Source organism: Ammodytes marinus, assembly GCF_949987685.1.
Source record: "Ammodytes marinus genome assembly, chromosome: 2".
In the NCBI taxonomy this organism is placed as follows: Eukaryota; Metazoa; Chordata; class Actinopteri; order Uranoscopiformes; family Ammodytidae; genus Ammodytes; species Ammodytes marinus.
Genome location: NC_137231.1, coordinates 13,689,387 through 13,714,472, shown reverse-complemented (window position 1 = coordinate 13,714,472; position 25,086 = coordinate 13,689,387). Strand labels below are relative to the sequence as shown.

General features: G+C 39.3%; 2 protein-coding genes across 2 annotated transcripts; one reads left to right on the top strand and one right to left on the bottom strand.

Annotated features, from left to right (window-relative positions):
* Positions 1-947: 947 nt before the first annotated feature.
* On the bottom strand, positions 948-5,246 carry ido1 (indoleamine 2,3-dioxygenase 1; the record flags this gene model as incomplete). The annotated part of the gene is made up of 9 exons (XM_080034863.1): positions 948-1,345; positions 1,441-1,589; positions 2,030-2,081; positions 2,175-2,292; positions 2,451-2,550; positions 2,770-2,888; positions 3,010-3,129; positions 3,206-3,301; positions 5,172-5,246. The coding sequence occupies 9 exons, from the start codon at positions 5,244-5,246 to the stop codon at positions 948-950; spliced, it is 1,227 nt and encodes a 408-aa protein (XP_079890989.1).
* Positions 5,247-9,671: 4,425 nt separating this feature from the next.
* Positions 9,672-16,102, top strand: rhobtb2a (Rho related BTB domain containing 2a). The gene is made up of 10 exons (XM_080039357.1): positions 9,672-9,724; positions 11,536-11,737; positions 11,927-12,030; positions 12,121-12,306; positions 12,411-13,351; positions 13,443-13,561; positions 14,149-14,299; positions 14,414-14,502; positions 15,323-15,428; positions 15,802-16,102. The coding sequence occupies exons 1-10, from the start codon at positions 9,702-9,704 to the stop codon at positions 16,005-16,007; spliced, it is 2,127 nt and encodes a 708-aa protein (XP_079895483.1). The 5' UTR covers positions 9,672-9,701; the 3' UTR covers positions 16,008-16,102.
* The last annotated feature ends 8,984 nt before the right edge of the window (positions 16,103-25,086 follow it).

Below are 25,086 nucleotides of genomic sequence, written 5' to 3'. Positions count from 1 at the left end.
GATGCATCTCTGCACTACATTGTGCATTGTGCTTCGACATGACAACCCCATTGTGAGGACCCACTGATGTAACAAAGGCTTATTATTTTCTGAAAGGGAAAGGTCAGGTTCCAGTCAGTCTATACTTTAGTTTTTTTTTCCAGGAGTTTTTTGGCTGGTGTGGATTTCACACCTCTTCCAATGACTGTTAATAATGATGAATGCATTATTTCATCAGATCAGTTTTGTGTGTAACCAGGCTAAATCAGCAGCATGTGTGCCTTTGGTGCACTCATTTGTTGCCCACTGTTTTAGCTTTTTTTTAAGCAAACCCTGTCAAATCTTCTTTTGGTGTGGATTATAATGCTGCCCTTGACTGCCCTGCCATGGTTTCAGTAGGTATTGCAGCACTGAGTTTGCTTGATTTTCGACAGCTGAAAACATTCTCAATTATTATTTTTTACTTTAAAACAAATTCCAGTAATCTCGGATGGGTTATCAACCGAAAAGATAACTAATTTTCAAGTTATACAAGGCAAAACCTCTTTGTTATTTCTAAACTACATTTGAACTGAACCTCAAAAAGTAAGAGGGTTTTGTAATGACTTTAGTAGTATTTTGTCCAAAACTCCTCCAGAAACGTGGGTCTGGAACAGATGTCTGATGCATACTCTGTGTTCCAGTTCAGAATAAAGAAGGAATTAGTGGTTGAAATTTAATGGAAAGTAACAGGAATGGTTTCAATAGTGGTTTGGACTGAATGATGGGTCTCACTCATGTCTATTAAGCTGAGGTTTGTTTATAGACACAACAAAGCTACATGTAACACAAGCGTTGGAGGATTCTGACTCTTGTTTTGCCAAATACATATTTTTAATTACATATAAAACAGTGGGTTAAGAAATAATTAAGAGGACATTTATGGCTTGTTTAATGTGATGTAGTTGACACTTTATTGACAGTCCACATCAGCCGTTTTGCTTAGTTTCTTGGCTTGTCTCAGGCAGGAGGACGTCTTTTGTTTGATCTCTCACGGTCTTAAGGAAGGTCATGATCCCCGAGCCACCAGTGCCCCTCTCCTCTAATGCTGTGGGTGCCCTGCTGATCATCTCCCCCTCTGATTCCCGGCTATGTTTACGAAGTAATCGGGCACGGGAAGCGGGTACAGTGATGAAGCGGCTTACAACATTGATGTGGTAGCTGCGAAAATCCAACAGTTTTGTTACACAGTGCTGAAAGGCCTGTTTTAGCCGCGTGCAGGCTTGCTGCTGGACAAAGCTCTGTAGTGAGGGTTGCAAAGAGATGTCCTGGATCAGTTGCTTGTGAGTGGGTGGCATGTAGTTCCTCATGCGGGTTAGAAAGGCACCTACATGGGGGCAGTATCATCACAATGAGTCCCTCTCTTTCCTCTACTGGCACTGTCGTAATCAATCAATCAAAGCAAAACATCCACCTTCTTACCACTTTTTGCTTCATGTTTGACGCCCAGAAGTTCGTCAAAGCAGTGCAGTAGGCTGCTCTGTGCGGCGCTCCCTCCTGAAAACTCCATTGGTTCTGTCTGGACCCCTTCATAAACCAGGCCTTTTGGCATACAGGGGTTGTCTTTCCACCTGTGCATGTGTGCATGGACAAAAACACATACAATACACACACAAAAACGTGTTTCGGTAACTCTTAATATTAATGTTACATGAATCATCATTAATTCATGTCTAAATTTATTCAACTCCAGCAAGACTCCCGTGATTTCAGTCCGACATTGGAAGATTGTCTGCGACTGTCAAATCGCGTGAAAAGTCGTGTTGTGTAAGCCCAGCATAGCTGAAGCATTAATGTATGTATTGTTCCTGTGTTAAATCATGCATGAGATACCATTAATCCCAGTGCATTTCTGATAGGTCATGAAGTACTACATGAATTAATTCATGGTTTTTCATGCATTCATTCAGGCATGAATTCATGATTCATGTACCATTATAATAAAGTGTGACCATGTTACACTTTGCAAATAAAGCACCAACCAGTAAAACGAAAACAAAGAGACATTTACCCTGAAAGGTAGATCCTCATAATGCCATAGAAGACGGGGGGCTCCACGTACACTTGAGAAGAATCACATTGATCAAAATGCTTGTTCATAGGGAAATAGCAATACTTGAAATCTATGAACACATAAGTTATGTTTGAGCGTTTACCATGCAGCAGTTTGAGTGCATCTGTCATGTCCTTTATAGACCGGCTGATGTCCTCCAGGGCGCTGGCCACAGCCTCAGTGTCACCACACCTGACACCATTAATCACAGTGGGAATGTTCTGTCAAGATACAATTGTTTTGTTTGACATTTGTGTAATGATGGCCATTTGAAAGTGACTTTTATCATTCTCAGTAAACAACTTAAAACACAATTAATCCTCAGATGTTTTTTTACAACAAGTAGTATAAATGTTTTATTTCTTTTAAATATTTTCACCCTGAGTGCAGGGACTGCTGCCAGCTCCACCAGCAGAGTAACCATAAAGAAACCTCGAACACTGTCTCCACCTGGGAGCCGGATCAGCAGCTCCAGGTTCCTTGGTGATGCAAGTAAAACAACCTTTTCGTTCATCATGATATGAAGACACATAATGTGTATAAAGGATCCGAATTTAAGTAAAAATGCACTTACTCCATGTCAAAACGCCTTGTACAGGAGACATAAAGATGAACATGAGAAAGGAAGAGAGCATATTTTATACTTTACAACTGCTAAGGAGACAACCAAACCACTTGCTGAAAATGACTGGCCTCACCCCTCTGGATCCTTCTTTCTCCAGTTAGCCAGGACTGCATCAGCATGGGTGAGAATTGGGGGAAGTCCTAAGCGCTGTGACACCTCCCAATATGGGATAGCCAGGTTGCGTGGCAGCATCTAAGAAGATTATTATAGAAAGTAATTCATATAAATTGCAGACTGTAGAGCAACCAACAGCAGTCAGGAAGATAGGGAATGAAAAAGTCATATATGACAAAAAGTAGAACCGCAGAGTTACCTCAACTGTGTTGTTCTCGCCCTCTTGCCAGGCGTAGCCCATGGTCATGGCACTGAGGGCCAGGTGGGCAAGCCGCAACTCCCGGTGCTTCTGCAGAAACTGGCTGCTCAGCAGCGGCATCTGGACCGACAGAGTATCACCACTGAGCCATGGCTCAATAAACATAGTGAATTGTCAGTTTATTGTCCCCACTCACCTTGTTAATGTGGGAGCGCAACTCGTGAGAGTACACAAGCTCTGGGACTCGCAGGGCAATATCCATCCATGGCTGGTAGTAAGGTGGAAGCTCTTCCTTTAAAAATGGGCATCCATAGAAAATGTTGATCACCATGGTAATTGGTAATGAAAAAGGCCACAGCACAGATGTGAAGGTCAACTAATGCAAGAATCTAAGACATGTTACCTATAAATGTACCCAAATATGCATTTCATTGTTGATGATACACGTTTATTCAAACAAGTAATTTCAATGAGACACAGGGTCTCATTCTCAAGAAAAAACTTGGTCAGAGAACAGAAAAACACAAAGGGAAAGACAGACAGGACATTAAGTACAGAGACAGCTAATAAAGTAAAACATCATAAAACTTCTCAAAGCGATCCGTGCAAAGTGTGTGGTAATTAGACCCACAGATGTCCTCTCCAGATTTTGAAAAATCTGTTTAAAATCCCCTGTAGAGGAATCAAACTGTACAGCTTTATTTCCTGTAGAAGCTTGTTACAGGTTTGGAATTGGAAGAGGACTTGAAATAAAACGTGATTTTGTCAACACATAAAGTAGGAATAACATTTATTACACAAAACAAACAGGAACAATACCAACTTCCCTAAATCAATTGCTCTCAATCAGAGCCGGCCCAAGCCTTCAGGGGGCCCTAAGCGAAATATGATTAGGCGGCCCCTCTCCAATGTTAGTGCTGCTGAAACTATAGATCTTTGTTAAATATCATTCACACACCCAGTGTTTTCCGCTAGTGCCTCCATTGTGCAGCTGTGCGAAAATATTTGACAGGTGAGATTCAGACCCTCCTAGGGGAGTCCGGGGGTAGGCCCCCCCGGGAGATTTTTTTAACCTTTTTAAAGTGAAATGCATGAATCTGGTGCACTTTGAGAGGAAAATTAAGAGGCTAAATCTGAGAAATTGTGTGAACAAATAATTTGGAGACACTGGGTCAGATGAATTAGAAGCTATTGAAGAAGGACACATGGATTTTCCATAAAAATATTAATATAGTAAGGCGTCCCCCTCCCGGGCCGGGCCCAGCAGCAGACCCGGGTTCGATTCCCACCCGCGGTCGTCCTCTGCATGTCACTCCCCTCTCTGCCCCATTTCACCTCTGTCTCTCTGCACTATCAATAAAGCATAAAAATGCCCAAAAAATATCTTTAAAAAAAAATATATATATTAATATAAAATAAAATATTATGGAGGGTCCTCTGGGTTGGGCTTGGAGCTCTTTTTCTTTTACGGGACATATTTCTCTGTAATATAGTGAATGCATTTAAATGCAGTGTGAGGAACTAAGCAGAAGAACTCTGTTGTCCAGCTACTGTATCTTTTTTTCCACAGACAAGGCTGAAATAGGCTATAGACTATACACAGTGCATGGGCAACTGAGGGCAGCCCCATTTCCAATTGTTTTTAAATAAACTCAATACACACTGTGCATGGATGTGAACGTGACATGATCAGATAATTTCGGATTTCCTCCCAGATGAACTGATTACATTTTTAGGCTATTAATTATCTAGACCAAAACATTTATTCCTTTTTTTGTATGATAACTCACATTTGCACAATATGATGTTAATATCAAACACACAAACTAAAAAAAAAATAAAACATTTTTTTTTTTTTTTGGAGGGGGCCCCCCAGGCAGTCGGGGGCCCTAAGCGGCCACTTAGTCCGCTTATGCCTCGGGCCGGCTCTGCTCTCAATCAATACGGCCAGCCACGGGTTCACAGTGTTATAACTGCTACAATATGAGCACCATTTTCATGTAATGTTAATTTACTTTAATTTGAGATAATAACTGCCTATGCAAGACTCAGTACGGCAATTTCCCTCCTGAACTGAAGTGTTCCTTTCTACAGAATGAGATTTCCTGACAGCCAAACAATGACGGCTTGTGTATATGGTAAAATGTAAAAACTCCACCTACCAGAGGATCAGAGAGGATGAAGCCTAACTCCTCAGATACATGGTAGGAGTCCAGACAGAAAGGAGCTGTAGCCATAGTAGAGGAAGAAAAAGAAACCCACAGACAGCAAAGATCCTCTGACTATCTGAATGGTTCAAGAGACCCCAACCTGTCTGGACTTTGGCACAGAGTTCATTGTAGTCAACATTAATCAATGCTTACACAACATTTACCCCCCCCCCCCCCCCCCCACACACACACACACACACACACACACACACACACTTCTGCTATTGCACAATTCTAAGTTAAGTGTAGCAAATCAGTACCTAAATGTTTCACTTTGTGAATCATTACGTAGAGTGCATCCACTGCTATCATTTTCACACTTCCACAAAATGAGCAAAGGGTTCTCTGCAGGGCCGCCGCTCCCTATACGCAGGGTACGCAGACTGCGTAGGGCACCAAGTTCCTGGGGGGGGGCACCCCAAAATTTTTTTTTTTATAATTTTTTATTTTATTTTTTTTATTAAAAAGGAAAAAGAGATGGTCCGGGGCCCCCCCAAAATATATTTTTTTTTTTAAAGTTCATGATAATCATTACATTACAAAAAATATATAAATTAGTTATGAACAGGCCCATCGTTGTTTTTTCTTAATTGTGTAACCTATCCAGGGGTGGATTACTGCACAGGCACACCGGGCACAGGCCCAGGGGCCCAAGGGCTCAGGGGGGCCCTTAGCCAGAGATACTGATAGTAACTTTTCATGTTGCATAGTCAAAGAGCTCAGTCACTGATGTCAATAACAGGGTCCAAAAAGGAATAGCCTAAATATAAATACTCATTAAAATGTAACAAGATAGAAATCATCATGGGCCCCTCAACTAGTAGGGGAGAAATACAAACAAGTTAAAAACAACAGCATTAGTAGCTCTGTCTAAGGGGGTTGAAGGCCCCCTCACACATACACAAATAACCTTTATATGTGTGAATTCTAAATTGTTCATATCCACCCTTTATCTGTTGAAATGGGCCCCTCCATCATAGAACATGGGTCTGCAGACCAATCTACTGTTTTTACAGTTGCAGAGTAAAGAGTGCTACCTGTTTAAGAAAAATCTGAAAAATAATGTTCCTTCTGCATCTCAGGATTTGATATCTCTCTAGTCTCTAAAATTTCCTCACAAAGTGCACCAGATTGATGCATTTTACTTTAAAAAGGTAAAAAAAATTCCGGGACCCCTCAACAAGGTACAGGGTCCCTCCAACAATACCCCAAAATCCTGTGGGAAACACTGACTTCCTTAATATGTTTTTGCCATTAATTGTATGTATCCGTGTAAAAAATTCAGTGTACCTGACTGGATAGGGACAAGTGGGGGGCCCTTTAAGAGTGTAAGCCCAGGGGCCCATTATCTCATAATCAGTCTATGATCCTATCACTCAATTCCTTTGCAAAGGCAGTTTTTTCACAAGTTAAGCTGTTCTTTCTGTTAGTAAATGCTGGCAAATGTGCCAAAAAGCAGTCGCAGAGATCTTGCAAGGGCAAAAAATTTCCGCTCGCTTCTTGGTGTTTTTTTTTGAGGGGGGGGCATCACTGACAATTTCTGCTTAGGGCACCCAAAAGCTTAGCAGCGGCCCTGGTTCTCTGCACTTAAAGCTACAGTGCATAACTTTTTCGTAGAAATGAATCTCAGTTACATTCAAGCCATCACCAGACCAGTTGAAACAAAGTTGATAAAGCCTTTCAGCTCCACCAAACTATCTTTGTATTTCTCAGTATGGCAGTGTTTAAAAACTAGTGTGCTACTGGCGCAGGAGTTCAGAAAAATTACCAGAAGCACCCAAGAAATGTTTCAATTTTTGATTCTACTGCTATAAACCTGGATGTACAGCAGAAGGTATAAAATCCATGCACGATCACAGGAGGATACCTCAAGTAGATGCGCCGACAGTGTTGTTGTTGTTGTAATTACTCATAAATCCTCATGGGGGTGACAGAATTTACAGATAGCTTTAATGACTGCATTTTACCAGCTCCTGTTGAATTACACAGCTGTGCAGACTTATTCTTTTACTTTTTTCATTCATTCCAAAGTACGTTTCAACAGCGTGTCCAAAATGAATAAATGTAAATAAATGATAATTATTATTATTATTAAAAGATTATGATGGTAATTAAACATTACATCAAAGTTGTGTTAAATACTTCACTGTTCATTCACTACTGTTTCAATGTATCATACAGGGTTGAATGTGTTACATTTGTAAACAATACAATAGAATTGCAATCATTTTGAGAACTTAATCAATCTTAAGAGCTTAAGCAATAGGCAAAAGCAGCCTTCTGCTTCATATAAAGGATACTGCTCAAAACTTAGCTCTGTAAAAAGAAGCTAAGAGATCAAAATAATCAAAATAAACTTGAATACTAAAAACAGCTAAAAAAGGTATCTCTTCTTCCAGTCTTATTTACCCCTGTCTGTCCGAACATTGAAACTTAATTATCTCTTATTATGTATTTATGATTATGTTTTTGTTACTGGTTAACTAGCTTCAACATACCGTATCATATATCTATTATTTTTTCCCTATTGATTGAGTACAAAATACCTTTACTTACAACACAATTGCTACATACATTGTAAGTAAATCTGTACTTTAAAAGGGACAATGCACACTAATTAACATGTGGACAATTAACATCATGTTAATTTGCCAGTTTCAGCCATACAGGCTAATTTTCATCTGCAGTCCCTAGCAGGTTGATGGCATTCAATAAAACACATAGTACAATGTGTCATAGCACAATGCAACATTTTATTTTATTTTTTATGTTGAATAAAAACACCCCTTGCTCTCTTTTTTATATGCTTAGGTTGTGTCTCAGTGTTAAAGAAAGAATTAAGGAAATCTTGACTGTCAGCCTCACCTGGTGGAGCAAACACAGCATTGCGGGAGCTACAGAAACACGTATTGATAGAAGTTGAGAGTGAATCACAGTTTTGCAAAAGTGCATTTTACTATATGAACCGGCTGATATCATTGTATAAAGCTTGAGATACTGTGACCACTTATAATTCAATAAAATAAAAATGCAATAGGATATAAATGTGTAGAAAACATTTTCACAGCATAATGTTTGTGTGAATCAGTCAAGGAAGTTGAAGCATTTCTTTCACAAGTGCAGCCGTCCACACTGCAGCCTTGGCATTAATGTCTTCTAAAATTTGGAAGTATGGTTAACAGTAATCTGATCCTCTTGGTCCTAGAGCAAAGTTAAGATCTACAAACACTGGATTGCATTGTTAAGACTGTGATTGACATGGTTCACAGCAACAGAGGGAAGGAGGTGAAAGATTAACCAACTCTTGAGAATTTGGTTAATTGTAGATTTACAGCCTTTCCTTAATAGTATAATCAGAGGCTGTGAGGACACAGAAAATAGGAAAATAAACTTTATCTAACAGAACCCATGAGTAAGTAGCCTTTTATTTATCACCGACCAACCATGGCAATTTATTTCTTTGCTTTAGCCCACTTCCTGATGTTAAATTATCACACCAATTTCTTTTTGCCAGAGCCATTGCTGCATGTGATTGTAAGGGCATTCTCCAAAATGATTAACCCTATATTAATAATCATCTTGGTTAATTGCAAATTCTGTCCATGTTGATCTATTTAATGTAATGTGTTTGAATCTATAAAAAATGACAATCTACTACAGTTAAGCAAATGCTCAATTAAAAGGGATGCTGAACCATGGTGATATCATCATCAACTAAATTAATTAGTATGGATCCAAACCAACACTTGTGTTATAATAGGCCTATGTGTGGCAGCGATCTGATTTTTTGTTGTTTTTTGTGTGTGACATGTTGGCTATCTGACACATGTAACCTGAGTGTGTGTACAAAGGCTATATAGTATACATACACACTGTGATTCATATAGGCCTAAATTAGATGACCTCATTCATGCCTAAGAGTATGTGGTGCAATATTGTGCACACCTTATTAGCCTATAGGGTACTCTTATGCTTTTTGTTTTATATTATTTTATTATAACCTTACTGTCACAACCCTATTGTCACAACACAAGCATACTGTAAACCATGCAAAGTAGACTAGGGTCTAGATAATTTTTTTGAGAAAGGTTAAAAAAAGCATGAGCTGGACTGTAGGCTTGTTTATCTAGGTGTGACTTTAGGGTGGATCTGTGTTTTGTAATGAATGGGTTTTATTTCAACGGTGCGCCTGCCTATTATTAGCTACGGAGGCCTTACGGTAAATGGAGGTGGTTTCATGACGGGCAGAGCTGCAGCTCTGCTTCGCAAGGACAGACTCCAGATCGGCGTTCGTGTTTTGGGCAATGGTATCGGACTTAACGTGCTGATCCGGAGGACCTTTTACGGAAAAATCTGCGGCCGTCCGTCTTTTTTCAAGCCTTGTTCACCTCGCCTTAAAGATGAAGTTTAATACGAGCTGTCTTCAGGTGCAAGCCGCATCCCTCAGAGCCCTGCTTTTTGTCTCGTTCATCGAACTACTCCATGCAGCACTTCCTTATGTTACGGTAAGAGGGAATTGACACATTTCCTGCAAGATAATCAAAGCAGTCTTATTTCCTCGCTGGTTTTGCTACGGACGCGGGGCCAGTCAGATAGATAGGCTCAAGAGTCAGTGACGGGGAGTTACATAACGTGTTGCCTTATGCAGCAGAGCCTCATGACTAGTGTCTCGGTGGTGGAGGGACTGCTCGGTCCGTTTGGTAGGATATGCGCTATTTTATCATCTTTGGTGTGGATGATAAATGGAGCTGCACGCTTATTTAACGGTGATTCATTTTGGAGGATAGCATGAAGGCGCTGTGTGGATTATTTGGAGTATCTGACATTATCAAAAAAAAATACATTTATTCGGGAGTTGCGCAGTGAAGGCTAGACTGTTACGGAAAGGGCATATGAATGGGCAATTTTAGAGGCGTTGTATCTGTTCAGTGTCATACAGGCCAGACCCAGCCTAAAGTCAGACTGTCAGATGTTTTTGTGAAGATGTAAGTGCAGATCTGGCCTATAGGGATGCAGATTGCTCAGTCAATGAAAGGCTGATTTTATGAATGGCTCCAGACGTAAAGTGACCGTTAGAAGAAAAAAAACCGTAGTAACCCTTAATAGTAGCCTAATCTCTCGGGCGATGCAAGTCATATAGGCTACATTAGAAATATACATTCTTAAGAGATAATGTTTTCTGACTGTAGCACGTCATCATCTTGAATCAGTATGTAGGTCATACCAAAAGTGATGCTTCAAGAATCCTTATATACTATAGCAGGTCCTTTAGGGTCCAGGCAGGTACAGGAATACTCAGGGGCGTCGCACCTCATTCATAAGAAGGTAGGCTACTGAGCATGTATCCTACAAATTACATTCTTAATCAAAGGCTGTGATGCCGGAACAGTAAGGGTGAGGATTCTGGGACAAAAGTTAGATATTGGTCTTTGTTGTTTTGGGATGTAGACGATGGATATGTCCATGACATGGCAAGGTTTGGGACCCAGGGACATTCAGTAGCCTAAACAGTTAGGCCTAGATATCCTTTGTTCTGTGTTGGCACAAGTGAAAACAGATGCAGATGTTTTTGTTGAATTTAAGAAAAAAAATCAGTATAATAGTCGTGTAAAGGCTACAGTTCCCTTGGAAACTAGTCTGGCTATTAGTCAGCCACCATTTTCAAGAGACAGAAACTTTTTATTTATCTATTCCTGTCCATTTCATTTTATCATGTGTATTTGTGGATATTACATGTCTACTGCTCATTGTTGAATTGGGCTGCAATGATTCACTCTAAGCTTTATAGTAAGGGTTGTTGACATTGTTATGTATGAAGTGTAAACATGGTGGTATTTTAGACTTGCATAACCATTGCAAATGGTTGGCTGGATTATATAAATACCTGGATACGGTTATAGCAGCCTTTAGTAAACCATTGTAACTAAACGTTACAGTTTATGTTAAATTATCTGCTTGTTTTGAAAAAGATTCAACAAAAGTAATTGTCATATTATTCTGCGGCACTGGATGTGTGTGTGTGTGTGTGTCCCACACACACACAAAATATCTACTCTCTATTTTTGCTTGTCCCTTTAAATTTTTTCTCTACGTCATGAGCAGGCACAGGGAACTTGTGAATGGGCAGGGGGTGGGGGAGTCACGGGACCGTCCATTGATAGCTCTGCAGACAGGACGTGCGGTGCAGATGAGGAGTAGTCACAGACAGTGTCTTAGAACTGCATTGATTCATGTTCCTGTTCTGTTCAGGACAATAGTTTAGGATTTCAGTTGCTGATGCAACTTTCTCTGCTTTTCTCGTTTTGTATTTCGACAGGTCCCAGCTGACAGATTCTGATATGGACTATGAGAGGCCAAACGTTGAGACTATCAAGTGTGTGGTGGTCGGAGACAATGCCGTTGGAAAGACCCGTCTAATCTGCGCCCGGGCCTGCAATGCCACACTCACTCAGTACCAGTTACTCGCCACACATGTGCCCACAGTATGGGCGATTGACCAGTACCGAGTATGCCAGGAGGTCAGTATGTGAGCTCATAACTTGTTGTTATTACTTGCATTTTTTCCAAAATGTGAAAAGCTGTGTTGTATCTGATCACTTTAATACACCACTAATCAATGCGCCTCATATAAACATTTAAGCATTCATTCATTAGTGACTTACAGAAACTGACGGTTAAATATCCCTGAATATATAATGCCTTAATAGGTATTAGAGCGCTCCAGAGATGTGGTGGATGACGTCAGTGTGTCCCTTCGCCTCTGGGATACTTTTGGAGATCATCATAAGGACAGGCGTTTTGCATACGGCAGGTGAGATATTGTCAAATTCACAGTTAGTCTAATAGCTGTTGCTCTGGTGCTACCTGGGTTGATTGAATTCATCTTGTGTCTCCCCTTAAGGTCTGATGTGGTGGTGCTGTGCTTCTCGATCGCAAACCCCAACTCCCTATACCACGTGAAGACCATGTGGTACCCTGAAATCAAGCATTTCTGCCCCCGCGCTCCTGTCATCTTAGTGGGCTGTCAGCTGGACCTGCGCTATGCAGACCTGGAGGCAGTGAACAGGGCACGGAGGCCTTTAGCCAGGTAATGGGGTTTAAGTTCAAACACAAGAAAATGTTTGTATTTGTTTTTATTTAGTTTGTTATAGTGACAGAGTGGCCTATTTGATATATTCCCTTGTTTTTCAGACCCATAAAATCCAATGAGATTCTCCCTCCGGAGAGAGGCCGGGAGGTGGCTAAAGAGTTGGGAGTGCCATATTATGAAACCAGTGTTGTCGCTCAGTTCGGAGTCAAGGACGTCTTTGACAATGCTATCCGAGCCGCGCTCATCTCACGCCGCCACCTGCAGTTTTGGAAATCCCACCTCAGAAATGTCCAGAGGCCTCTCCTACAGGCGCCTTTCCTGCCACCAAAACCACCCCCACCTATCATCACTGTGCCTCCTCCCCCCACCACCACAGAGGAGCATCCGGTCGGCCTGCTGGAGGACCCTCACTGTGCCGACGTGATCCTGGTCCTGCAGGAGCGACAGAAAATCTTTGCACACAAGATATACTTGGCGACATCCTCTTCCAAATTCTATGACCTCTTTATATTGGACACACCAAACGAGGAGAATGAAAGGCCCTCTCGTGGTCCTCTCTCCGGCCGAGAGCTGCTAATGCGTGCTGCTAGCTTTGATGTTTGCGAGAGTAGCGATGACGGAGACAGGGCCAACCTTAGGGCCTGCACTAGTGACGGAACCTTGAGAGACTCTGAGGGGGCCAGACGGGCCAGGCTGCTCTCCTCGTGGAGCCGGGCCTTCCTCAGCATACAGGAGGAGGTGGTGGATGACCCTGTGACATACAGCCCCAGGCCCATGACAGTAGTGCACTTGGACCAGTCCATGCAGCTGGGCCCTTTCCGAGCTGTACTTCGCTACCTGTACACAGGTCAGCTGGACGAGAACGAGAAAGAGCTAATGCACATTGCACACATCGCTGAGCTGCTGGAGGTGTTTGACCTGCGGATGATGGTGGCAAACATTCTTAACAATGAAGCCTTCATGAACCAAGAAATCACCAAAGCCTTCCACGTACGGCGCACAAACAGAGTCAAAGAGTGTTTGGCCAAAGGCACCTTTTCTGGTGGGTGGAAATTAATGATCCATGTTTTTGCATGCTTGAGTGGTTGCAGCTGTAAGTGAGGTGTCGTCAGTATCTCACCTCTGTATTGCAGATGTAGTATTCAAGTTGGATGATGGGACCATCATGGCCCACAAGCCTTTACTCATCTCTAGTTGTGACTGGATGGCAGCTATGTTTGGCGGGCCTTTTGTGGAAAGCTGCACCAAAGAGGTATGTTGACGTCCATATGACCAATAGAGCTCTGTACGGGGTAAAACATTTACTGCACATTGTTGATCATGTTTAAAATGTTTTTTGTTCTCATTATTATTATTAACACAAAGCACGTATACCTTCAAAAGTAAATTATTCTAATAAATAATTAGTTTGTCATTTGTTCTACAATGAACTATGTGGTCTAATCTTCTTCCAAATCTGTTCCAATACAATTCCACTGTACTCTGTGACCAAACCAAACATACTCTAGTTCTGGGACCTCAACCACTTAAAGGCAATAAATGGATTCAATCATTCAACCACTGCATCTGTTTGGATATTTAAATAATTTAAATGAATCAAAAATCCCATGGCTCTTAAAAGCTTTTTTAGACTGACCAATTATGATGATATAGATGTGTTTATATTGTTGCTGAATCTGAAACATATCTTAAATTAACAATATTTTCCTTATTTCTTAAAAAAAATCATTTCATCCTATAAACAGCTTTTACAAAAGTGAAAATGTTCAATTCAAAGCGATGCACAAGCCTTGGGCCTCTTAATCATGACATCATGTGTCACATTTTCCTGTTTTTAAGGTGCTGTTTCCCAATACAACTCGCAGCTGTATGAGGGCTGTGCTGGAATACCTCTATACGGGGCGGTTTTGTTCTCGTACTGATCTGGACTCAATGGAGCTTATTGTTCTTGCCAATCGTCTTTGCCTCCCCCACCTGGTTGCACTTACAGGTAATAGATTTGGTGTTTTTATTACCCTCTAAACCACAGGCTTGTATTACACAAAGCCATTGTGTCTGTTTCAAATCAGATGTCTAAAGTGCCTGTCTTTTATGTTTCTTTCAGAGCTCTACACAGTCACAGTATTGACAGAGGCAGCAATGATGGGGGCTGACATAGATGGAGATGTGCTGGTGTACTTGGACATGGCCCAGGTAGTGTGAGCTGTCAGTTAGCACTCAACAGGGAAGGCACTTAAAGCTCTTATATAGGATAATGCTTTGGCAAATTATGTTTTTATGAAGGCATTTCTTAGGGAGAACTGCTCTGGAGGCTGCTGAAATAATCTATACATCCTGTAGGTAGAGCCAAATAAACAAGGTTTTTCAAAATGCAAGTCAGCTATTTGCCCAAATGAAAGGAAAACGATCTTTGGGGCAGTGGGCCTTTAGGGCATTAGAGTCAGGCTCAGCAATGTTGTGCTGATGGGCAAGAACTTAAATGCATTCAATACAAAGTGCAGCTGAAAGTATAGTATAGACGACAGTGATGAATTACTACAGCGGCTAATGAATGTTGAGCAAACAAAGGAAAAAAAAAGCTCTTAATTGACAAACCCCATGATTCTGTTACTAGTCTGACATTAGTTCTGGAATATGTGGGTTTCAAGCTAACTGTCAGGATTCTTACTGTTACAACAACTGTTGTTATGGTAGTTTCAGAGTGGAAAAAGTAAGTGGATCAGTTTACCCCCTTGATTTCTCTGGTCTGTCTCAGTTTACCACTAAGCTGGGGTAAAGTGAGACACAAGACAACTTTTTTTAAAACAATCATATTTTCACTGCCCTTCGTCCTGAATAAATTCTGATAATGTCAAACATCCTGAATTATTGGGAAATGTGTACATTTGTCGGATATATCATTTTAGCTCGCTTAGAGGGGAGCAAATGTAAAAAGTGTCTCACTTTACCCCATTCTCCCCTACAAAAGTTAACAAATACCAAAATGACAAATAATGATTTGATATGTCGACAGTTCCACGGTGCCCAGCAACTCACTGGCTGGTGTCTTCACCACATCTGCACCAACTACAACAGTGTCTGCCGCAAGTTTCCCAGAGACATGAAGTCGAAATCGACAGGTAACGCACATGTATCTTGTGTGGCCATTTCAAACACTCCAGCACAAAATCAATATGTGTTTAAAAGGCGTTAAGTCAAGTTGGCCAATTGAAATTAAATCTGTAAAGTTACAAAGTCAGTTATTAAATTAGGCTTGTACAAAAGCTTCTCAACTAACATTTCCTTTATGAATGCTTTGGCTGTTATACATCATGGGGAATAATGCTGATATATTTACACAAATATTATTGTAAAAAATGTGTATATAATATATAAATATGTTATTTCCCAGTTATATGCCCTGTTTGTTGTTGTGAGTGACTGGACAACTGACAGTTGAAAAAAATCCTACAAAGCATTTTCAAGTTCCTAATCATATTAATTCTGATGCAGAAAACCAAGAATACTTTGAGAAACATCGTTGGCCACCTGTGTGGTACCTGAAAGAGGATGACCACTACCAAAGAACACGCAAAGAGCGCGACAAGGAGGACTACTTGTACCAGAGACGGCAATGCAAACGCAAGTGGCTCTTCTGGAACCTTCCTTCCTCTCCTAACTCAAACTCTCCTTCTTCTGGCTCATCCGCTGTAATCTGACAAAGTGGTAAAGCTAAGTCCACTCTGAAGTACATCAGTGTGGACATGGGTTGTAAAGCATAAAAAGAAGAAAAAGAAGATAAGCACTGCTGGCTAGGTACGCCCCAATTATTCAGGCACACAGTTTCTCCACCTTTTTGTTTGCCTCTGCAGTCAAACGGCACTCCTCCGAGTTTTAAAGGTCAGTTCAATCTGGCGGTTAAAGTAATGAGTTTTGTTCCTTCGATTTTTAGCTCGGTGTACATGAGACTCAAACCTCAGTGATATGAACCTTTCTGACAAATGGCACAGTGTAACTGGCGCAAATAACAACTCATATCAAGTGTTGTGTGTTTTAGAAATAGGACTCTGCTGGCACAGAACTGTCCAACTACGATAATAATTGTCATCAGTTAACCTGAACCTGATAACCAAGTGCTGCTTATGAGCTGCAACAACCAGCAATTCAACACAAAACTTTTCAGTCTCAGAGATAACACTTTGCCCTTAAGTGTTTGTACAATCTATCAACCAATGTGTACAGTATGATCTCATCCACAGGATGTTACAATAGTAAACCCTGCCACAATCCACTTACTGAAGTCATTCACTCTAGCTGTGCTGATTATGACAGTGTACACATAAATGAAAATATTGGCAAGTTCCACTCCTGTTCAGTTTTGTTAAGTCATTCCACCTTTGAATGTTTGTGTATTGCTTACGCAGCTAAAAGTGATTAGTCTGGACACACTCAGCACTTAATTAATGTGATCGTGTGATTTGTGGCCTCTTGTCATAAAAGGGCTTTAGTTTACATGAATGCATCAGTGTCCAGACATACAAGAAATCACAAATCTAGGAAAATATAACTTTTTTCTGTAAAATGCCTGCGAAAACAAACAAGATCACTATTATTTCCTATGTGTTGCTTGATGGAGCTTGTTAGCATATGTTTCCTGAGTCCCTCTGTTTCTCATTGAATGATTCCATCAGCCAGATCTCTGTCATCTTGAGAAGCAACACAAGATGCATCTCAAAGCCAATAGCAGCATTTCTAGAGCTAAATTAACCACATGTACATCGCCATCCCTCTGTGACAGTTTGTTTGACATATCTGTCACTGGTGGTGATTTGGCCTTTAAAGATTTACCTTCTATTTAATCACCGGATGCCCCCTGACTGTCTGCAGTTGGCTGTGTGAGACTTGTACATGCAGGATGCTTCCTCATGCCTGGGAGAAGTAATCCATTCTATTCTGCGCACCTCAAGTACTTTCTGGATTCTCCATCACAGAGACACACACAGGAACCTCCAGTAGCAGCATCCTAGTGAACCACACTTAAGACTACTGTCACAAAAAAAGGAACTTGGGGGAGTACAAGGTTGTAAAAATGTTTAAAAAAAATTGTGCACAGGTTCAGATCAAATCATTTTTCATGGTTGTTTTTTGGACACCTCACAGTATATGTTCAAGATTGTCATCTACTGTTGTACATGATTGTAGGATGGACTTGAAAGCATGGTGCTCTGAAGAAGAAGATGGGTAGTATTATAAATTGTACAAAATATCAAATGAACTGCAACTTGTAACTTGCATCTCTCTAATGTGCAGTTACTTAATGGTATGCACTGCAGGCAGTGAGCAGATTCATACAGTATTACTGAGTAATACATATACTGAATATAGACTTGACTTATCCCAACTTGCATTTACAGTAGTTACTGTGCAGCTACAAACTGTTGTTGAAAATAACTGAATACTCATTGTGCCGACCTCAAGTTGCATCTATTATATACTGTAGTATCCATGCAAATTACAGGCAGATCAAATGAACAGTTGACTAATTAACGTAACTAAAAATAGGATTTTGGTGCACATTAAAGTAGACACATGTTTGTATAAATGACACTATAAAGATTTAGGGTATTCCCAACAAAAAAGTCAATTCTGCTTTTCCAGCATAGGTTAAAGTTTAAATGCTTTCTTTAATCCTGCATATGATTTGCTGTTAGATTTCAGTTTTTTGACGAGTCAGATATTTAGAGCACGAGAATGAACTTAAAATTATTAAGTGGTATGAATTAAACATTGACAAAACCAGTTTCTTGCTTATATTAACTCCTGACCTAATACCTAAAATGCATGACCAAAACAAGTTTATTCATTGTCAATTAAAGTGTTAGATAATAGATAAGTGGTGGTGCTGGTGCTTCCAGCAGTAGCTTAATATTATTCTCAATTACATTAACTTTAGTCAATTATGAAGTCAACATAAGATGTTATTTTGAATATCTTATTAAATCTGATCAAATCTGTTGGAACACTTGGTGTGATTTCAGTCAGAGGGATGAGTCTCCAGGATTACTATACTCTTTTAGAGCAAGCTTAATCCAAATTCTGATAAAGGAATAACTGACTTACAAATAATAATAACCAGTTTATTTAAATAGTTTAACAGCAGGAGGGTCTATATTGTTATAATCTGCCTTGATGGTGTTATTGAAACATTTCATAGACATGCATTTCATTTCTCAGTGAATTGCATTTCTCAATTAATCTTCTGCTGACATTAAGCATCAAAACAACACCTCATGCCTTAATGTACAGTGTCTATGGTATTGAATGTAAAGTATTGTTACTGTGGTTACCAGTTTGTTTTCTGTATGCTCAGTTGCCATGGTGCTCTCTAGGTTGTGTGTGTATTTGTACATGTACATCTACCATAATTAGGATGTAAAGCAATTGATGTATGATTTGGGTTGTTCGATGAGTGAGCTTCTGTTTGAACACTGCATAGGGTTTAGGCTATATGCCCTTTTAAAGCGGTAAACATAACTAATTAAATACTCTGACCACACTAGACCAACATAATGATACACCATCAATTAGTGACATTAACCATGAAATTAATGCAGGGATTTCAAAATGTGTTTTATTACTTTAAAGTTGCTTTACGCTAATGAGCTCCGATTTTGGGGTCTGCATATATTAAAACATGCTTAGTGGCTGTCCATCTGAGTTTAGATTGTAACTCAAACGTGTAAATATAAATTGTGCGATGCATTTCAGACTTGGCATAGTTTAAGAAAGAACTCTTTGTGTAATATGCATACTGACATGTCTGACTTTGAAACTACAAACTTGCACTGCTTTGTAGCACCAGGTTCCATTAAAAAAATGCATTCAAAAGTAAAGCAGCATCCATCGATATTTAGACAAAATCAGGTTGAAAAAAAGATTAGATCATAAATTACAAGGACGTGGGGCCCTTTTACATATGTGTGGGTGCTAATATCATGGCTGCAGAAAAGCACAAACCAAAGGGAGCTTTAGCAGCACCAGGAAAATATTGAATATGCTGCACAATCACTACTGCATAGTTTAAGATGCCTTGTTCAAAAACAGTTGAAAATTAAATTAAATAAAAAAAAAATGTAAAAAGAATAACAAAACTTGAATGTTTTCTCAGTGTTTAAAGCCTAGATGACATTTTCCCTAGTCATCAGGTTTTTTTGTTCTCGAGAGCTGTTTTTATTGTTTGGGAGGTGTACATTTGAAATTCTGTAGCATGTGTTCTTGAAAATGTGTAAATAATATTTACTAATTAAAAAATAAATTAAAAAAGGAGCAAGGTCTATATTTTTTTAAGCCATTTAGTTGTCATGTGTAACGTCTGCAGCCTCCTCATGGGGTCGTGCCTTTACAAAACGTCCATGGCTCGTGCACGCACAGAGGAGGCAGCAGCAACTGCGTCCTCCCTGAACCAGAAGAAAGTACCTGCAGCAAAACAGAAGTGGACAACTTCTAAGAGATGGTAATGTTCAATACAATTGAACGTAGCCTACATAACTTACGAAGACTGCAGTTTATATGCGACGATATTTATTATATTCTTTGTCTAAACGGACACTTAGTAGCCTAAACGGCACCGTAGGCCTACGTGTCGACGTTTAAAGTGTGACAGTGTCTGCAAATATAAACAAGCTAAAACAAGTGAAGGCTAATTTTAATTTTAGCTAATGTGACTATGTTACTTATGAAATTACTTCCCTTTTTTAATTGTCATTCAAATGTAGGCCTAATGTTCTAAATACGTTTGTTGTTGGCTAGAAATAAATAAGTTTGACACCGAGAGTGCCTATAACGCATTGGCAGTACCTAATAGGCCTACATTTCTTGTGCCGCGTGTCCCTCCAACTGTAGCTAAATGGATGCGTGTGACACACTTTAATATTGTAATTCCCAGTGTCTTTAACTGTGACAAGAAATACCAAGAATGAAAACCAATGTTTTGGGGTAAATGGGATTCTTTTTTTTTAAACTTATATTTTAATGGGTTTTTCATTTTTTTTTATACCGACAAAAAAGACAAAGTAAGTAGACACATAGGGGACAACGGGGTGTAGGCACACTTTTTACTCTAGTGAGAATTGCTAATCACCTAAACATCTTTCAATAGTCATTCCTACATTAAATTGAAGCTTAAGGTTTTGGCTTGAAATGTGTACCCCTCACTTTTTCTATCTTATTGTAATAAAGAAGAAATTAATAATCAAAGACACCCTTACACATTGTGACAACCAACCCCATCAAGGGGTCGGTTGTCACACACTATGGGAATGTTTGTCACAATGTTATCTTAATGGGAATAATCTTAAAAAGAAGGCAAGAAAGCAGAACTAAATTTGAAAGTTTAATTGCATTGTCAAGTTGAAAAATAGGCCTACATAACTTAATATAGCCTTGGCAGCTGGTCTAGTTTGAGATGCACTGGGTTGTTTTGATTTTGAATGCTAGCTGCCTTTTCCTGCTCTATTCTCTCCTTCTCTGGGGTGTCAGTGAAGATACAGCTTGACAATTTCTTTCGTTATTGGGTTCATTTTCTGGCTGTAGCCTTTGGATAACATGTGACAACCAACCCCCCAAAAAATGTGACGACCAACCCCATCTTGAATTTCTTGCTAGCATCAAGGCCAACAACCATCTGACAACTAATTAGCTTGCTAACCACAATCTAAACTATAGTTTACCCTTCACACTTTTTATGGGTAACAAGTGTTTTGTCATAATCCCATTGTGTTAAAGCCTAGAAGAAAAATACTGAGGAGCTAAATATTTTCAATTTGACATGAAAAACACAAACAGTCCTCTTACCTCAAATTCAGCAGTCTAACTCCAAAGAAGACTATGTAGGTGACCTCTGATCCCAATTCTGGATATTTACATACCAAAATTTCACAGACAGCGCCTTCTGGTTCCGAGATATAATGATTGTGACAACCAACCCTTGTGACATATTACCCCGTTCTCCCCTACAATACATTACACACAACCCCAACCCCCCACCCCCTCCCTCACACAGACAGACAAGAAATACAAAAAAAAAAAAATAATAAATGGGATTCTTATCCTGTGCGGTGTGGTGCTGATGATGTGTCAGACCAGTCCACAGGTGTAGGCGGGTGACGGGTCAGGTGGACATGACAGCTCAGCAGGTGAAATAGATCATACAGCATCATTCATAGAGACGTTTTGAGTATTTATTTTTTTCTCAAGAAAATATGCATAATACTTTCTGCTTTCAACGTCTGACATAGTAAGGTTTCCTGCTCATTTTGTTTTTATAATTTTTTGTCATCGTTTGTGTCTGGCATCTAAAACTAGTTTCAACATTCAGATGGATTAGACGAGAAATGATTGTTTTCGGTGTCCTACATTTCCTGAACATAATGTATTTGTCTTTTTTTTTCTCCATGACTATCAATGCTGTTCTGCAGGATCTGCTGGCAACATTTCTGGTGTATTTTGCTTGTATTGGGGGGTTTTACCATATAGAAGCAAAAATGGACACCCTGAGCTCTCTGGATTCTTCTTTCTTTCAGTAAGTAGCCTAGTCCATAATGTAGCACTTACACAGCTGTGTTCACAGTTCTATGGAAAAGTAAAACACACACGAAATCCACATTTAGGAATCTGAAATGAAGCCTGATTTGCTTAATCAATGTTACTTAAGCACGTTTTGCTCAAAGCTTTGTTTATCACACCGGTTCACTTTGTCCTCACAGAATGTTATATAAAATTGTGTAGAATAAGTTTCCATTTTTGTCTCTCTAAATAAAGTGGGGGACTGAAAGTGATCTATCCAGAACTGAACATTGACAAATGCCTCGTAATTCAAGAGAAACTCAGAGAAAAGGTCAGCACGGTTTGGAAAGCCCCACAGATTTACTTATCTGCAGCACACAAGGTAAGAGGTGTGTGTGTTTGTGTTTGTCTGTGTTGTTATGATTTTATGGGGCATTTCAAATTAAATTTATAGTTATAGTAGGATGCATTCACTTGTGTGCAGTGACTTTAAATTCCTTACTTTTGATTAACAAATATATTAGAGAATATTATCTACTATCTATTTCTCATGAAACATATACATGACTGAACTGTCTCAGATCACAAATATTTTACTTATTCTTTCTTTATGTTACATAGAATCACCCTCTTAGCTCTTATTAACGAAAAGCATACTGAAAATACTAGCATACAAAGGCTATTGTACAAGCATATTACAAACACATATGTGTTTGTGTTGTTGTTTTTGCTATGCATTTGTTTGATTCCACGTCATTGTAAATGAGGGTCACCCCTCAATGATCTTTTAAGTATAAATAAATGTTAAATTAAATGAAAAATTAAATATTCCTCATGCTTCAGGCGCATAGGTCTGCATTGTGTTTGTTTTTGAGACACTTTTGACATAAGGTGTGTAAAATGTTGTCATTGTGTAGTCAGTGTTATTTAGCAAACATGCATGTGTTTATTTTTAACACTAGAGTGCAGTCATAGATAAGACATGCTGCATCTCTACCACAACTGAACAAGTGGCTTTGAGTTATTATCACAAGCAACAAAAGGGTCACACCGTTTTTGAAAAAGTGTATTCATGAAATAATGTTTCAGTAACTTGTCAAATGTCAGTCTGTACTCCAGCTTTGCGCTTTCTTGCCACTTTCTACTATTGACTACATTACCTGTAAAGATCACTGGTATTTTGACAATGTAGTAATCTTTGTCACCAGACGGTGGTGCTAGCACATCTTATTTGTAAGCACCTCGGTGAACAATTGTGTTAAATGCAATATCCTATCTACAGTTTATACTATTCAGAATGTATGATATGATATATAGTAGAGGGCATAATACTGTCATTGATCTTCTTAATGCAGTTCCTGATTTTGATAAATGTTCTAGCCTCTCTTTCAAGCTATTAAAGCTACAAAAAAAGAAATCTACATCTTCAGTTAGATGTCATTACACTTATTTAATTACATTTCGGAAGGCAGCACAAAAATGCTATGCATGCTTTGGAGGACCAGTGTGTCAACCAGTATCATTTAGTGTGAACTCATGTATATTGAAAAAAATTGCTCATATTTTGTAAAAAACACAAACCATGCCCATAAGACTAAACTACTATCACTAATTGTAAAGCATTTGGCTGTAATTGAAAGTAACGCATAAAACTAGAGTTTGAAGTTTGAGTGTTAGGTTACAATATTATTAGATTCATGCATTATTTGTGTTAAATATGATTTAAAAGCTGGAAAAAATGCAGTACTGAAGATAAACAAAGGAAATGCTTTTCAGAAAGAGTATGACATTGAATAGCAGCCTCTAAATAACTTCTGTACCACATAAACTGAAAAAGAAAAACAAGTTTGGAACATGGGTCGACATTACATGGAGTGTGGCTTCAATGGCGTTTAGTATGTTCCTCTAAAAATACTTCCACTGGTCATGCTAGATATGCAATGATCACAGAGAGTCGTTCCCATGCTCTATGTTGTATTCATTTATTTATGTGTGTATTGTTTTATTATTGAGTGACAAATTGAGAAGGCTACGGCTCCCTCTCCACAGAACTCATGCTGAAGTTGACAATGAAATTACATCAAGCGCACACCAAATCCTATATCTTTAAATTGAAAGCCACCTCGATTTAGGAGGTAGTTTATGAATTCCAGAGCTAAGCAGTCTTGCTTGAACATGATCTATTGCCCTTCCCCTGCCCAAACTCCATTTGATCTATGGCCGTATTATCTGTAATGCTGTCTTACATGATTCTCTTTTATTGCCAGAATCAGTGTCAGACAGCAAAACAGATTACGTGTTGGATTAAATCAATACAAACTTTATTTACTGTGCTTTGAAATGTAATTCTCCATTTCTCCTGACATTAAAGTAAACACGCACTATTGAAGGAGCAGATCTTTAGTTCTGTGGTTGGTCTGCTGGTCCACCACGCTTCCTGTCACCGCGCCATGTTTCGAGCGCTGCTGCTATTCTCTGCCACTCAGCCCTTGTACTCGGTAGTAGGAATACAGAATAGTGGCCGCTCATGCTCAAATCCACCCACTGCAACTCCCACTTCATTACTGGGACGGGATATGTGCCTGCTGAGTAATTGTTATGGAGCGCAATGGGTAGCAGTCCCATAAACCCACCTCTAAATAGGTGCTCATAACCGCAAAACAAAGGCAAAGGGCCACAACACCTGCAGATTTCTGTGTTCAAACTTCAGAGAAACAATTTACATGAATGAAATATGATTAGAAATTACTGTAAAAAGTTCAAAGTACAGATATCTGAAAGTTGCCATAAGTCTTAAAAGGGGGGACTTAGTTTTGTTATTAAATTAACCTCTGAACTGTACAAATAACAACAGCAGGTATGTAACTGATCACTATCATGTGTTAAGATGAGAACTACATCTTATCTAGACAATTGTCTTTGTGGAAATTAAAGTAATTAATTACTGGACTCTTTGGAAAAACTTACTTTTTGCTCTTGTTTCACGTCCTGATACAGTTTCTTATTTTGAACAAATAGTATCCATGGACTTCAGTGTAATCAAGAATAATTGTTACAGCGATCCAAATGAAAGACAGAAGACCCTTTAATAAGTTCATTCAAAAGTAGCCTCTTCGTGTAAACTATAAAAAAAATTGTCATATTTGACATATTGTAGGAATGTCTACAGCCAGATAATAAGGATCACACATATTTGACCTCTGGGAGTAATACTTAGATAAGGAACGCTGCTTT

Excerpts from the sequence above, each read along its gene's own strand:
- rhobtb2a (XM_080039357.1), top strand. The coding sequence starts at position 9,702 with ATGCAGCACTTCCTTATGTTACG. Across the intron at positions 11,738-11,926 it reads AGTACCGAGTATGCCAGGAG|GTATTAGAGCGCTCCAGAGA; the intron begins GTCAGTATGTGA and ends ATGCCTTAATAG. Across the intron at positions 13,562-14,148 it reads TGGAAAGCTGCACCAAAGAG|GTGCTGTTTCCCAATACAAC; the intron begins GTATGTTGACGT and ends CCTGTTTTTAAG.